Source organism: Wyeomyia smithii, chromosome 2 (assembly GCF_029784165.1).
Source record: "Wyeomyia smithii strain HCP4-BCI-WySm-NY-G18 chromosome 2, ASM2978416v1, whole genome shotgun sequence".
Taxonomy (NCBI): domain Eukaryota; kingdom Metazoa; phylum Arthropoda; class Insecta; order Diptera; family Culicidae; genus Wyeomyia; species Wyeomyia smithii.
In genome coordinates this window covers 226607407-226622740 of record NC_073695.1, presented here as the reverse complement: position 1 = coordinate 226622740, position 15334 = coordinate 226607407, and the positions used below count along the sequence as shown (strand labels likewise).

The window sequence follows — 15334 nt, the reverse complement described above, 5'->3', positions numbered from 1 at the left end:
TGATAAGTGGCTGTTTATTTTGTAACATATTCGAACCACCGTTTTTGGTTGAAAAGTTGTATGCAGTTTGTCAAAACCTGTTTCAATATCAAAAGCAAGGCCCAGGTGCTACATTCGATTCGGAGTTTGAACTGCTGTTTATTCGATACAAACTTCGCAGTCAACTGTTAGTGTGGCTAGCGTTATAATCCTATTGACTCTAACGGTTTCTCCTAGCTGAGAATCGAACATACGATGACTGCCTTGTTGGGCTAGCATCCTACCTCGCGGTCAACTAGAAATTGAACATACGTTAAAATATCCTTTGTTGTTACGAGATTATCAGCCGCTTCAAAAAAATAGGAGACGGAAAATTACTGCTCGTTATAAGAAAACTGACTACGGCTTCTATAAAAAAAAAACATAATCTTAGAATTGAATAACAAATGTTTGCGAAAGCACTTATCTTAGTTGCACAACCTACTGATCAAAGCCGAGAACCGGTTCCATACAAATGGTTGAGATACGTCAAATCTTTCATATTTGTTTTCTGTTATATTCTTGAAAAACACGATTATCAGAATAATTTCATTAATCAACGTAACTTTACAGTAATGGACAATAAAAATGTTCATATCGGAGATTGTTCTCTAATATACGCGCTACCGTCGGATTTTAACATTTAGATTGTGGGTGTAACAAACGACTTTAGCTTAACAAGGTTGTCGTTATAGTTATGATACCTCATGATTTTTACCAACAAGTTCAGTATAGGAAATAATGCAATAAATTAAATGTATTGTTTCGAATAATAGGGTGTAGGAAACCTCAGGACCATTGTTGTCTTGACATAATAACCGATACATATGCTAATTTATGCGATAACATAAATAAGATCACGGCCTATAGCACATAAAATGTATAAATTAACGTGCGGAGAGCCTCCAAGCACGCTTATGTGATTTGTCAACTTTTCAAACTCATAACAAACCTGTATTCGTAACCATCATTAACATTGATCAGAATTAAACTATATTCTAGACCTGTGCGCCGATCATATCTTCGGCGGCGTCGTTGAAAGTGTATTGCCCCAATGGGGTGACGTGGAGCGGTGTTCTACTAATTAACAAACAAACTTTTAAGATACCGCGAAATCCGTTTTTTCGACATACATGCTTACGGGTTTGTTAATTCTTCAGTCCAACAAAAACTAAACTAAAAATGTCTAAGATCAGCCTTGACAGGACCTCATCACCCAAAATGAAGATGATTATAAATAAAGTTAACAAACAAATGAGCTTTTTTATTTTAAATCAAATCAATTGTCGATGCTTACAATGTCAGTAGAAGTTGCGTTTTGTATGCAACAAAGCAAAGCCTTGGTGCTACATTCCGATTCGGAACTAGACCTTCTGTTTCTTATACACAGACTTCGCAGCCACCTGTTTAGTGTACAGGACAAATGCGGGGCTAGCGCTACGATCCTACTGACACTAACAGTACCTTCCGAGCCGAGACTCGAAACCACGACAACTGGCTTGTTAGACCAGCATCGTACCTCGAGACCAACTGAGAGGTCCATTTTGTTTTGTATGCAACATTGGAAATAAAAAACGAATTTCAAGAATGATTTCATGTGTAGTTTAAAGCCTCTTAGTTGATCTTGAAGTACGATACTTGTCTAAAAAGCCAATCGTCAGATGTTTGAGCCTCGACTTGGAAGAGACTGTCAGCGTCAGTAGGTTCGTAGCGTGAAGTCTGTGACGAATAAATAGACCCATATGAGCCACCTCGTCTCTAGTTCTGGAAGAGAAGACGTAGTTTTCGACCATTTAAGTCGCCTTTTTACGCGGAAGATATGTGATTAACAAAATCTTAAATTTACGAAAAAAACAACGTGTTAAAAGTTTGAATTGATGTCTGTTTCAAAGTCTGACTAAAGTCATTTTTACTTACAAATCACGATGAAAATTAGGAAGAAATTAAACAGTTAATCAGTCTGCTGCTAAGATTTGAGCATCCGTCGTACCGCTCGTTACTAAAATGATTTGTTAGAGCCGAAACAGACTTTTATATATCCTAAAGAGTGCATTCCCTTTTAATTAATTATAATAATATCAAATTGCACGCATACATGCCACTCAGCTCTGATTTGTCAAAATTTGCGTTTCAATAAGGCCAGACAACTTTCAATAGTCCGCATAAGTAAATTATAATTTTCTTCATTTGGGCGGATGTGTAAATAATTTTCCAACTGCTTGCTGCAAAAACGAAGAAAATCCGTTGGAAAATAACACACATGAAGTTAGATATGATTTCGTTTCCTTTTCCGATTTTAGATTTTCATTTCACGTCCCTATAGACTTTCCAAACCTTCCTTAAAGGCGTAGTTCTATGTCAAAAGTGTTCTACCGATCACTTGATCTGTAGTTTAAAATGTGTAAGGACCAATTAGTGACGGATGATAACTGAAAACTTAGATTTTTTTTAGTACTTTAACAGAAAATTTATTTCTCATTCTTCATTACACAGGTCAACACAAAAAACTATGATTTTCTGTATAGCTTCTAATATAGCTTTTTGACCACTCCTGTGGATTTGGGTACCCCTAGCAAGGTCGAAAATGCATCAAAAGGCCGCAGAGTAATAACTTGCCGGGTTCGTCGCTTCTACGTTTGCTTACGGAAAAACTTCTTTTAAGTCTTTGAAGACTTTTCGCATTTTCGACATGGCTAGGAGCACCAAAATTCACAAGAACGGTAAAAACTATAATTCCCCTTTTTTCCTGCTTGAGCTCTAAGCCAAACCTGTGTTGACATCGACAAATCGATGAAGCGAAAAAAATTATTTCTCTGGAGCTCATCAAACTGAAAACAATATTTCAATATAACAATATGAAATATTTCAGTTATTTAACAGTTCATGTGAACTTAAGTGCTCCTAGCCAACTCGGGAGTGCTTAGTGCGCTTCCCGTAAGTAAATGTAGCAGCAACGAACCCGGCGAATAATTACTATGCGTCCTTTTGATGAACTTCCGAGCTTGGCAGGGGCTTCAAAATTCACCGAAATTGTCCGACAATCTTAATTCGCTTTTGAGTATAAGTTTAATAAACGAAAAAAAAAAGAATATTTAAAATGGCCCATAATCGGCGATCCGGCGATTCATGGCTCCTACGTCGAATGCATCTCTAGAATCTATTCACTTTCAACCGAACATCTGACAGAACCGAAAAAATGATTTTTTTTTACGGAATGGCAGCCGCAAGATCGGAACCGAATTTGATCCACCCTTTTTTAAAAGTTCACAAGTTTATCATAGTTTTAGGGACAGTAGGGGACATTTTGTGGTCCCCGTGGCTCTGTGGTTAGCGATGTCAGTCGGCTAGCTCTCCCACACGGTTGTGATATCGGGTTCGATTCCCGATCGAGTCGAGGATCTTTTCGAGCTGGAAATTTTTTCGACTCAGCACTGGGGCACGGTGTATCGTTGTACTTATCCTACACATACAAAATGTGCCAAAAACAATATCGATAACGAATTCTGTCAACTAATCTAGTTGATCGAGACCGCTATTAGCCCCAAGGCTAAGCGTGCGATATTGTTTTTATGGGACATTACAAAATTTTCCGTTGTTTCGGATTTATCGAGGGGAACCGTGGATAAGTACCCTTCCAGAGATACAGGCTACACACTTACATTTAATCACCAGGTTCGTTTTTTTTCACCGACTTTTCAACAGCTGAGCGCTGAGTAAAACGTTCGGTAATATAAACCACTACCGACCGATCAGTAATCAAATTGTTGTTACTTTCTGTCATTATTACCGACCTAATATGTGAAAACGGCGAATACAGGCTAGATTGAAAACGGTAGCGAAACCACGCTTGCGACATACCAACTATAAGTTTTTGAAAAAAACAACACTGTTGGCGATCGGTATTGGGTCACTTACACGTCTATTGGCCCTTTACTGGCTGAGCTCCGGGGATCGGTTCCCGGAATGATTCCGAAACCTAGCTTGCCACATATCAAAGAATTCGGCCAGGAACGGCCCGTAATCCGGCTCACTTCCCCTCGGCTTTGTGTCCATTCGGTCTCGCATCCTCGCATCGCAAGGCCGGACCTTGCGTCTAACGTTTGCGGTAGAAAAATGGACAAAAATTGCCGATTTTTCATGGGTTCACCTTTAATCGCACTGAAGAAACTACTCATGCATCATCAATCATGAGTTAGCAAAAAAAATTTGATAGCTCTATCAGTCAAACTATAACTGTGATGGCGAAAAAAGTGAAACTACTCCGTTCAGAAGTGTGCGAGTTCAAAGAACGGTATCCCGCCGCTTCAAAAACGGACATCGTGCGGCACTTTGTGGACGCCGGATATGCCCGTTCTGGAATTTACAACATCTCAACACTATTGGACAACGATCAGAGCATCGAAAGAAACCCCGGTTCCGGACGGCCAACGACCCTGAGTGACAAGAAGCTTCAAAGGATGCTGAAAAGGAAGACCGAGGGAAAAGTGGCTAAATCGTTGCGTGCACTTGGCCGGGAGGTTGGTGCATGCACTAAAACAGTGAAAAAGTATCTGGAGAACATGGACATACATGTCAGGAAGCGGCAGTCCCATCCACTGGTCTCGGAGCTGCAGGCAATGACGCAGGGACAGCGGTTGAATAAGATGGTCAAGTCGATTTTCCCGGCGAATCGCGACGTGGCAGTGGTGATGGACGACGAGACCTATCTCACCCTGGATGGCAACGACTAGCAGGGCTCTTCGTATTTTACCTTCCCCACGAAGGAAATGAGCACCGGGGTGAAGTTTATTTCACAGACCAAGTTCCTCAAGAAGGTGCGGATGTGGCTGACAATCAGCGAGCAAGGGATGTCAAAGTTGCTCTTCTTTCGCTCCGGGCTGGCCGTGAACGGGGAAATTTATAGTACGAAGTGCCTGCCAGAGGTTGCGTTGTTCATCAAAAAATACCATAAGCGCAAATACACGGTGTTCTGGCCAGATTTGACGTCGGCCAACTTCCTCGAAGCGATCGTTGGAAGAGATGGAGCGGCTGAATATCGATGTGGTAGCGAAGTCGGCGAATTCGCCAAATGTCTCCCAGCTGCTTTCCATCGAGAATTTGTGGGCAAACTTGAAGCGCAAGATTTATTCCAACAATTTTGTCGCGAAAACGGAAGAGGAAATAATAAAAAAAGGAAAAAAGAGCTCAAAAACATGGCTACATGCATGTTTTCGTCCGCCATGGTGAACGTTCCGGTTAACTGCCGGAAGGCCGCACGCAAGGACGTAATATTTTTCTGCGAGGAAGTCAACATGATTACCTTCCATGGTAAATTTATTCAACTCAATTATCTGTCTTAGTTCTTTTCACCATCTGAAAAAAGTCCATTTTTTACCGCAAACGTTATTCTGCCTCGCGTTTATCTGCCTCTTGTCCGTATGCCTGCCGTCCATTATGCCTAGCATACTATACCTCGCGTCCGTATGCCTCACGTCTGTTAACGGGGTGCCATCCTACACAAGTACACCTGGAGGTCACCAAAGCAGACAGAAACACAGATCGACCTCGTTTTGATTGATTGTCGACACTTCTCAGACATCATCGACGTCAGATCCTATAGGAGCCCCAACCTCGACTCGAACCACCACATGGTGATGGTCAAAATGCACCCGAAACTCTGCGTTGTTAACAATATTCGGTACCGACGCCCGCCCCGTTCAGATCTCGCACGACTGAAGCAGCCTAATGTCGCTGAAAACTACATGCATTCGCTCGATGTCGGAGTGTCGGAAAAGGGTCAGCTGAGGGATGCTCCTTTCGAGAAGTTGGAATACTATCAAAACAGCAATCAACAGCGTAGCGGAAACCGTCATCGGGCATGTGAGACGAACCCAAGGAAACGAGTGTTTCGACCACGAATGTAGGATGGTGTTAATGAGAAGAAAACTGCGCAGGCGGCTAAGATGCGTAGTACCACACGTCAGAATGTAGAAAGACACCGGCATTAGAAGATACAACGAACCCAAATCTTCCGGGAGGAAAAGCGCCACCTGGAGGAAGGGGAGCATGCAGAGCTAGAAAAGCTGCATCATTCTCAGGAAACGCAAAAGTTCTACCAGAAACTCCACGCACCCCGCAGAAGTTTTGTGCCGCGAGCCGAAATGTGCCGAGATAAAGATGGTAGTATTCTGACGGACGATCGTCAGGTGACCGAAAGGTGGAGGAACCGGCAAAACCGAAGTCGATCGACAACGCCTAGGTAGTAGCATTACGGCCCACGGAGATGAGTTCGAAGTAGTCGATGAGCTTGGCTCACTGGTAGCTGAGGACAATGCTAGCAGCCGTGAGATCTGGAGGCGTATTATCAGCGGAAGTCGTACCTACTATGGACTACACATGCAATTGCGGTCTAATAAGCTAAGTACAAAGTATAACCTGTAAAAAACACACATAAGACCGGTTGTTCTCAACGGACAATGGTCGAGGAGGACTTGCGAGTGCTCGGGGTTTTCGAACGACGGATACCAAGGACGATCTTTGGCGTGGTGCAGAAGAACAATGAACAATGAGCTCGCGCAACTCTACGGTGAACCCAGTGTTCAAAAGATGGCTGAAACTGGACGGATACGCTGGGCAGGGCGAAGACGACCCAGGGGCATAGCGGGAAAGTTGGTTAGACCAGGTGGAGCGTAATCTGGCGAGGAGTGCACGGTGTACTAGGAATTAGGGAGCGGCAGCCAATAACCAAGTGAATTGGAGGAACTTTGTGAATCAGGCCATGTCATTATGACGGAATGCCCAATTAATAAATAATAATAGAAACATGACCTCAGTTCAATTGTGATTTTAGTTTTGCCATGCAGCGTTCCAAGGTTTATAAGCGATAAATTGAATTTGTACTTAAAAAAAAATTGCACTAACATATTTCTATTACTCTCTTTATGTTTGTGTTTTTTTTGCGAATTGAAATACTGAGAGGATCAAGAGCGTCACGAAAATTTTCCAGTTTCAAATCCTAATACTGTAATTGCAATCGATTGGAAACAGCATTCACCAAAATACGGAAAATTTTAATTTTATGTCATTAAGTGTTGTACGATTGAAAAATGTAAAGCCTTATTTTGAACACAGATTTTGATCAATCAGAGCAGAAAACAAAGCCAAACTCTATGCAATATGTAGAAGGAAACTAATGTCCAAAGGCCGAAAATTGACCCCAGATGCCTTTTAAAAGTTGAACTTTCGCAGCCTGGAAAACGGATTTCCGGAATCGGGATGATGCCCAGAGACCTGAAATCGGCTCAGACGCCATTTTGAAATCCATGGTTGTAGCTTTTGGTTTCTAAGAAACAGCTCAAAATGATCAAATACCACCCGATATGAATATTTCAAAATAAAGAAATCGACCTCAGATGCCATTTTGAGATATAGGATGGTAAGTCAAGGGTCTGCGATCGGAGGGCACCGAAATGAAGCTATACACCCAAATATTTGGGAACCATACTTGACCAAAAACATATCTGGAACACACAAATCGAGCAAACAATTACCAAAGCTACAAACGATCTATGAGTGTGAAGAAGAGTCATTGGAAAAAACTGGGGTCTCCAACTCAGCATAATATATTGAACGACAAAACAATATAATATAATATAATAGCAATAATTATAATAACCAAGAATTATCAACGCCTCTTTAGTTTGGTGGCCCAAAATGACTGAATCATCCACTTTGCTATGCTCGATAAAATCCAAAGATTAGTCTGTGCATCGATGTGTGGAGCTATGAGAAGTACTTCATCTTCATCCATTTTATCAGGTGGTTCAGCTAAAGGCGCAGAAGCGCTCTTAGGCTGAATCGGTAAGCTAATCTGAAAGAAGAAGTTCTATAGTTGGACACCTATAAATACTACATTATTCCCAAATTAATGAACTAATGAAATATCGAGAATTGGTTACATGTAAAACAATACTTCGAAACTCCCTACACAATAATAGTGACAAAATGAGAAAAGTGGGGACATGGTGATTTAGAATTCGGGGAGGCTGCCTTTGCTGTTACACTGATAGTTCTGAAATAAATGATTCTTGGATTCATGTATCCAGGAATCAATAGAAGGAATAAAAGAAATAGAATAATAGAAAGAAATTTCCGACACGCAAATTTTTGCATTTTCTGCGATAGTCAAGCAGCACTTAAAGCCCCGGATTCACCTTTTTGCCACTCTAAACTAGTGTGGGGAATGCATTCTACAGACATCTGCCTAAAAATATCTGATCGATTCATACTGGATTCCTGGTCACTGTTGAACCAAAGGGAACGAGAATGCTGATTCACTAACTAGGCAAGGGTCATTCTTTAACCTTGTTGGTTTAGAACCGGATTATGATAATTTAAGGTGGAAAATTCACTCATGAACTGATCTTAACAGCTGGTTCTTCAAAGTGAGTGAGTAATCTACCGCTCTTTTTTAAAGAGCGGTAACTTACCCTTTACTTCAGGTTGAAAGCTGATAGCAGATTTTGTTGATCAGACACCGCAAGCGAAAGCCATGTGAAAGCTTTCCACGCGCGTAACTGCAATTCAGCTCCTAGGAACAAACTGCCACCGACTGCCTACTCTGCTATGCATAACCCATTTACCACGAGAGCAAACAAAATTAACTTGCCACAGTTCATCCACAAGCACAGGGACTGGCTAACGCCGAGTACGCAAACGAATGGATAGCAAAACTGGAACGAAAAAAGCGATAGAACTGGTTTGCGGATCTCCTGAATCTATATAGATGCAGGCAATCCGCTCGCGAGTTGATCGTCAGTTCTTTGAAAGAACTGATTTGAAAATTTGATAGATCTCAAAAGAACTGTAGTGAACAGTTTTTCCAGCCTTTAACGATAATTGCGGCATCCAAAGTGAAACCTCAGAATACTTAGGCTGATGACATACTGAAGAGTAAAACGAAGCGAAGCAAAAAGCGTCTGATCTATGTGAAATGCTCAAACTGGTCATACTGGAAGCGTACTAACGCGTTAGTAGGGGCGGCGAAACAGACTAAACTTGATACCGCAAGGTGATTTATATTTATTTAATTTTGGATTGGTAATTAAAATGTTCTCATTGTACAAGTCTTAGTGACTCAATACTTTGAAGAGTCAATAACGACGCCGGCCACGTTCTTGCAATCAGTTGGGAAGAGAGAAGGAACGTTAGCGTGACCCTTGCTATTTGAAGACCGTGTTAACCTCTGCATCTCCACAAAGGTCACAGGAAGGAGGTTTTTGTTAGTAGGGAAGGGTAAGTTGGATCAGGATTCTTTTTGGATAAGTGATGCGATCATACATGTAATTTATACCCGGCTTTATTGAACTTTTTTTCGGTTTATTCTCCGTTCAGTCGGCTGATTAGAGATGCACACTTAGCTTATTTATATTTGGTACATGTTTACACTAACAGAAAATAATAATGCTGTAGGGGCAACGCGTGAGTGATTTGTTTGACTAGAGCAAAAAATTACTTAGTTCCCTAATTGCGATTTAAACCAAAAGACTGGATCTGATTTATATCAACACACCTCATCGTGATCTGATTTAGACTGGTATTTTTGATTTATGTTATAAACTAGCTGAACGTTGTTCGGAGTCAAGGGGTTTAAAATTTAGAATTATTTCTTACATTTTTTACTACGTCTGTAGCACAACTCACTTCAGAAATATTACGTCACATTTCTCTTTGTATGTTTTTTTTCTATGTCTATAGCCCAGGTAAAATTCTGATTCAGAATTTAACCCTGGAAAGATGATCTTATTCTGGCGTTAAATTATTGTATGAATTTTAAATCATATACAATGCTAGCTTTTGTTTAAAATTCAATAATGAGTGACCATTATGGTGTTAACACATAATAACGATACATAACAAATGCCAGAATATTTTGTTTTTGAAAAAAAAAACAAGAACAGCCTCGCTCTCTTTGAAAAAGAGGGCAATATCACTAATAGCGAGGAGTCAAATTGATGCAGACTAGCTTTCTAGGGTTAACCTAACCTCTACGTAGCCAACTGTTGTGTACAGGACAATTGTGTGGGCTAGCACTACAATCCTACTGATATTAACAATCTCTCATCAGCCGGGATTTTTTACTATAACTGGCGTGTTACACCAGCATCGTAACTCGACAATTTCAAAAAAAATTCACTGGCGAAACTTTGATAATACGTTTTTTTTTGTACTATTTTATTATTTTGGTTTCTTAGGAGATTCTTTTATAGTGCTGCTCAATTACATTTTGTATGTTTTTGTATTTATATTTTTAACATCTTGATACTGTTGTTCAATTTCTAGTTTCAGCGAAATAAGCGTTTCTCCAAAGCTCCAATGAATCCACACATAAATTATAACCAACATTCAATAAACAATCCTCGACTGCTGCGGTGAGCTTCTCGTCAATTAATTTACATACCTATTAGGTTTTTTGGTCAGATTATTTTCTTTTTCTCAACAATTAGGCCTCAATCCATTAAAATGATTAGCCTTAGTTACGAAAACAAAAAAATTTATTTATTCTTATTTTACATCCTTATTAGTGTTGAAAAGACACTATTTGTGATTGGTCACACAAAATAATTAGCTGATAATTTATTATACAAATCTTAAATGCTTTGCCGCACTCAATTAAAACAGATAGAATAGCCGTTATAGCTTTTTTGGACCCACACTGTATCTGCCAGATACGTCTCTGCCGGGCTCTGTTTCCAAAACTCGTTCTATCTAGGTTGCGCTTCGGCGAAAGCATCGATAGAAATTTTGGGAAGATCAGAACGGGTCTAAAATTATAAATATGACAACGACCCTAAGGAATGACTTCAGTTCTATCCGAGGCGCGCCAATTGAACGAAAAGCACTCCGCTTCTAACTGTGGCTCAGAAGTAAAAAGAAAGCTAAACGCACATTCCATTTTCACAAAGTTCACGTCTGTTTGCTGCCAGCAGAGCAGCGAGCGAACGATCGAAAGCATCAACGGACCCAGGCCTGGGGTTGGTGTGTGGCTGGTTAGTGGTTGGGTGTAAGATAGGGAGAAGGGTTCTCTAGAGATAGAGCAGAGCATAAAATAAGCCACAAGCGAGATGAGACAGGAAAGGACTTATTGGCTCTTAGCCGTGCTGGCAGTGTTTGTGTGTGTTTGTACAACCCGGACAGTGTGTGCAGATAAGTTCGAAGACAACATATTCTTCAACTATTACAACGCTACGGGCGATGTGGTGCATGTGTATAATCTCGCAGAAAACAAGTCGTACCCGTACGACGAAACTTGCAACCCCGATGGGAGGTTTGCAGTCGTCGTTTTCGGTTGGAAAATCGACTGCGAGAAGTACTTTGTGCGAGATTTGATAGCAAGTGGGTGCAATTTTTCGGTGGTCTCCGATGGTGAAGTGAAAATTCTAATGTGATACACGTGTTTCGTTTATTTTTTCTTCGCAGATCTCACCGAGTACAGGGGAGGATGTGTGATATGTATGAACTACACTAGTTACTCTGAAGTGTCGTCTTACCTACGCCTGAAGAGAAACTTTAAAGATATCCAGAATGTTCTGAAGAAAAAACTCGACTTTCTCGAGCAGCAAGGTTTTAACCCGAACAATGGCTACTTGTACGGGTTCAGTTTCGGGGCGAACATGGTCCTAGAGGCTGCAAAGAACTTTGGTGCTAAGAAAATCGGAGAAATCGACGGTAAGATGAACAGATTGCATTCGAAACCAGGTCATGACATAATCCATTTGTCTTGTGTGTTATTTTCTCTCTCTCCCCATGTACCCCTTTCAACTTTCTACTGTGTAGTTTGTGAGATCGTTGGTGTAACTTTTGACTCTGCCTATTCGAATCCCCCAAATCATCGGCTGGCGGCTAAAAATGTCCAGTGTATTCACACTAGCAAACAGTACGGTACAAAATATCGAAGCAGCTGCCACCAGGATTGGATTCTGGGAGATTGCGGATATAACCAGGAAGCCGCCCCATTGTCCTCGTACGGGTCCCACGGTGTATGTACACTTTTCTACAACAGCGCCTTCGAAAATGATTTTTTAGCCGAAGCGAATGTGAACAATTGCACCATGGACCAGGAAGCGGACAACTTTCCAGATGGGTTCAAAATGGGATATATGGAAACAAGAAAGAGTCAGGTTCGTGGTCAGCTGTATACGCCCACCTACGGATCGTTCCCTTTCAACGTTCCGAGCCTAGCTCCGAACAGTAGCCGGACGGCGTTCGTCGATTTCTTCGATTTCGAGAAAGCGAGTGATGATGACTTTGCGATGGATTTGGACTACGATTCGGAAACCTAAATCTTAGTGGTGACGGGTTATTCAGCATGGTGTTGGATTCTCATACTACTGAATTTTTGTCAGCGGCTGCCGGCCTCCGGAGCATGCGAACGGGGTCGGGAGTCGTTTTTTTCACAATATTTATATTATGGTATATTTGCATAAGGGTCAAGTTACAATTTATTATTTAATGTTTAAATATTTATGTTTATTACTGGTAGTGTAAAGTCGAACAATACTCGGAATCCTTACAAATGATGCATTTGAATTTATATATTTTTTTCTTAGCTGTTATTGTGGTTTTGGGTTTTGATGTAGTTTCTAACTTTATTTAAAGATTCGCCAAACCAATTATTTTATTTGAATGGTTTATATTTTATAATGATATACTACCCTATATAAAACATGTTAAATGACGAAGGTTATATTATGAAACCCAATATATTGAATTTGATTGCATTACTACTACATGAACACTATATGAATGATGAAGTATTATACTCTTTAGGATGTAAGTTTATTTGATCGATATTGATTCTCCAGAAGAAATCAATCAAACATTACGACTGTCTAATAGCCTGTGAAAACAGTGCTAATTAAAAAAAAAGGTCGATCCGAAATAAAAGGAAGCGAATATAACTAAATCTCAGCGACTAATGATAAACATTGAACGTCGATAAACAATTGCATAAAAAAACGAAACAAATATAGATGAAACGAAGCAGAAGCGTAGAAAGATTATGAATATTGTATTGTAGAGGTTGAGGGAGAATAATTGATATAACATTTTCGGTGGAGTATTACGAGATGTGACAAAATTGGTAAGAAACTATATCCATGTGCGATTTTTCTTTCGGTTTTATATGGCGCTGTAACCATTATAAATAAATTTCTTAAACCAATTTTTCGGTGCTGTTTTAATGGTGTTTTATTTATCCGATTGTGAGGCACAGGCAAATTGATAGATAAATGTGAGTATTTTTTCTGAAACTTTATGGATTTTACAGCGTTAATTTTTGTAAAGTTTCGATCAAAACCCACTAACAAAAATGCCGGCATCCCACCCAGATTTTGAAGAGTAATGCTTTCTTCAAAACTAAAACTGTAATTTACCTCTCTTGTAAGTTCAAATGTGATATTATAACAACAAGATATTTTCATGAATCATTCGTCAATTTCGAATGCCTAATTTTACCATTTTCCGTTCTAGTTAATTTACCCAGTCTCTTCACAAAAAGCGTAAACAAAGAAAGAATTATTTTAGTATAATTTACGTTTAGCCGTTGTTTTAACCGCCTTTGATTATGAACCCGTGAGTGGTAAATTATTAATAATGGTGCTTATTACGGGAGTCACTTCACGGTGAATATATTTCACTCTCACGCTCACTTCACTTTTTTAGACCTATTCCCGATTCCGCCTCAAGTGAGGTGACAAAAATCACCTGCGTGGAGTGAGATTGACAGTGAAGTGAAATTGAGAATAGGACAAGTGAAATGAGATTGTTTCCCAGCTCAAAAATCTCCCAGAAAGTCGTTTTTTTAGATAACACCAGATGTTGACGTGTTCTGCATTTCTAAGACATTCGGCATTAAAAAAATGCTTTTTTTTTCGGTATCGAATATTTCCTGAACTAGTTGCATTTTTTTCATCGGGCAAAAAAATGAAAATTTTACCGCTTTAAGGCACGGATCAAATTCTGATTCGTTTCGTTACTAAAGAATAATTCAAATATTTAACCTTAAGATCACAAATCAATCAACTTTAAGCCATATGGTATCTTCGTGGAATCATTTCACCGTTCAAAATGGTCGTGAAATAATTCCACGCGAAACGTCGCTTTTTCCGTTTCCACTTCACTCATATGACACGCATAATAACCCAGATTTCACGGCAGATGTGCCCTTGCGACGTTTTTCTCACTTACGTGAGTCCCGTAATAGGACATCATTCACTTCACTCTGATTTCACCGTGAAGTGACTCCCGTAATAAGCACCAATGTTAAGGAAATTCTCATTTTACGAAAAATTCTGTATTGTTGTATAGTTTTCGTCACTAGTTTTATTCTCATTTTTATTTGAAAACTAGCTGATACCCGGCCCGCGTTGTTGCGACAATAAGTTTAAGACGACAACGGTATACCTATCAAATGTACTTTATTTCAAACAAATATTAACATTGGGACTTATTACGGGAGTCACTTCACGGTGAAATCAAAGTGAAGTGAACAAAATCCTATGACGGGACTCACGTAAGTGAGAAAAACGTCGCAAAGTGACATCTGCCGTGGAATCTGGGTTATTATGAGTGTCATTTTCGTGAAGTGAGAACGGAAACAGCGACGTTTCGCGTGGAATTATTCCACGACCGGTGAAATGATTCCACGAAGATGCCATAAGTCTTAAAGTTGATTGATTTGTGATGTAATGGTAAATATTGGATTTATTCTTCAGTGACGAATCGAATCAGAATTTGATCCGTGCCTTAAAGGGGTAAAATTTTCGATTTTTTGCCCGATGAAAAAAATGCAAACTAGTTCAGGAAATTTTCGATACCGAAAAAAACACATTTTTTTGATGTCGAATGTCTTAGAAATGCAGAACACTTCAAGATCTGGTGTTATCTAAAAAAAAACGAAAAAAAAACGACTTTCTGGGACTTAGACATTTTTGAGCTGGGAAACAATCTCATTTCACTTGTCCTATTCTCAATTTCACTCCACTGTCAATCTCACTCCACGCAGGTGATTTTTGTCAGCTCACTTGAGGTGGAATCGGGAATAGGTCTAAAAAAGTGAAGTGAGCGTGAGAGTGAAATATATTTCACCGTGAAGTGACTCCCGTAATAAGCACCATTACCATGTTGTATGTACATACAGCCTTATGTATTATCCCCAAAAATCTGTTTTCCTGAATTCTGTTTTTACAATGTTCCTATTTCTATTTCTTGTTAGAAACTTGACGGAACGTTCTGATAATAATTTATTATATTAGCTAGGTATAGCGTTGTCCTAATC

The 15334-nt window shown here is 39.8% G+C and overlaps 1 protein-coding gene across 1 annotated transcript; it reads left to right on the top strand.

Annotated features, from left to right (window-relative positions):
* Positions 1-10866: 10866 nt before the first annotated feature.
* On the top strand, positions 10867-13219 carry LOC129726179 (uncharacterized). Its single transcript, XM_055682890.1, has 3 exons — positions 10867-11391; positions 11476-11724; positions 11833-13219. Exons 1-3 carry the CDS (start codon positions 11121-11123, stop codon positions 12336-12338), a joined length of 1026 nt encoding a protein of 341 aa, XP_055538865.1. The 5' UTR covers positions 10867-11120; the 3' UTR covers positions 12339-13219.
* The last annotated feature ends 2115 nt before the right edge of the window (positions 13220-15334 follow it).

What these genes read in the sequence shown, in the direction of transcription:
- LOC129726179 (XM_055682890.1), top strand. Translation starts at nt 11,121, where the DNA reads ATGAGACAGGAAAGGACTTATTGGCTCTTAGCCGTGCTGGCAGTGTTT. An exon ending in TGTGCGAGATTTGATAGCAA is followed by an intron (nt 11,392 to 11,475) that starts GTGGGTGCAATT and finishes TTTTCTTCGCAG; the next exon opens with ATCTCACCGAGTACAGGGGA. An exon ending in GAAAATCGGAGAAATCGACG is followed by an intron (nt 11,725 to 11,832) that starts GTAAGATGAACA and finishes TCTACTGTGTAG; the next exon opens with TTTGTGAGATCGTTGGTGTA.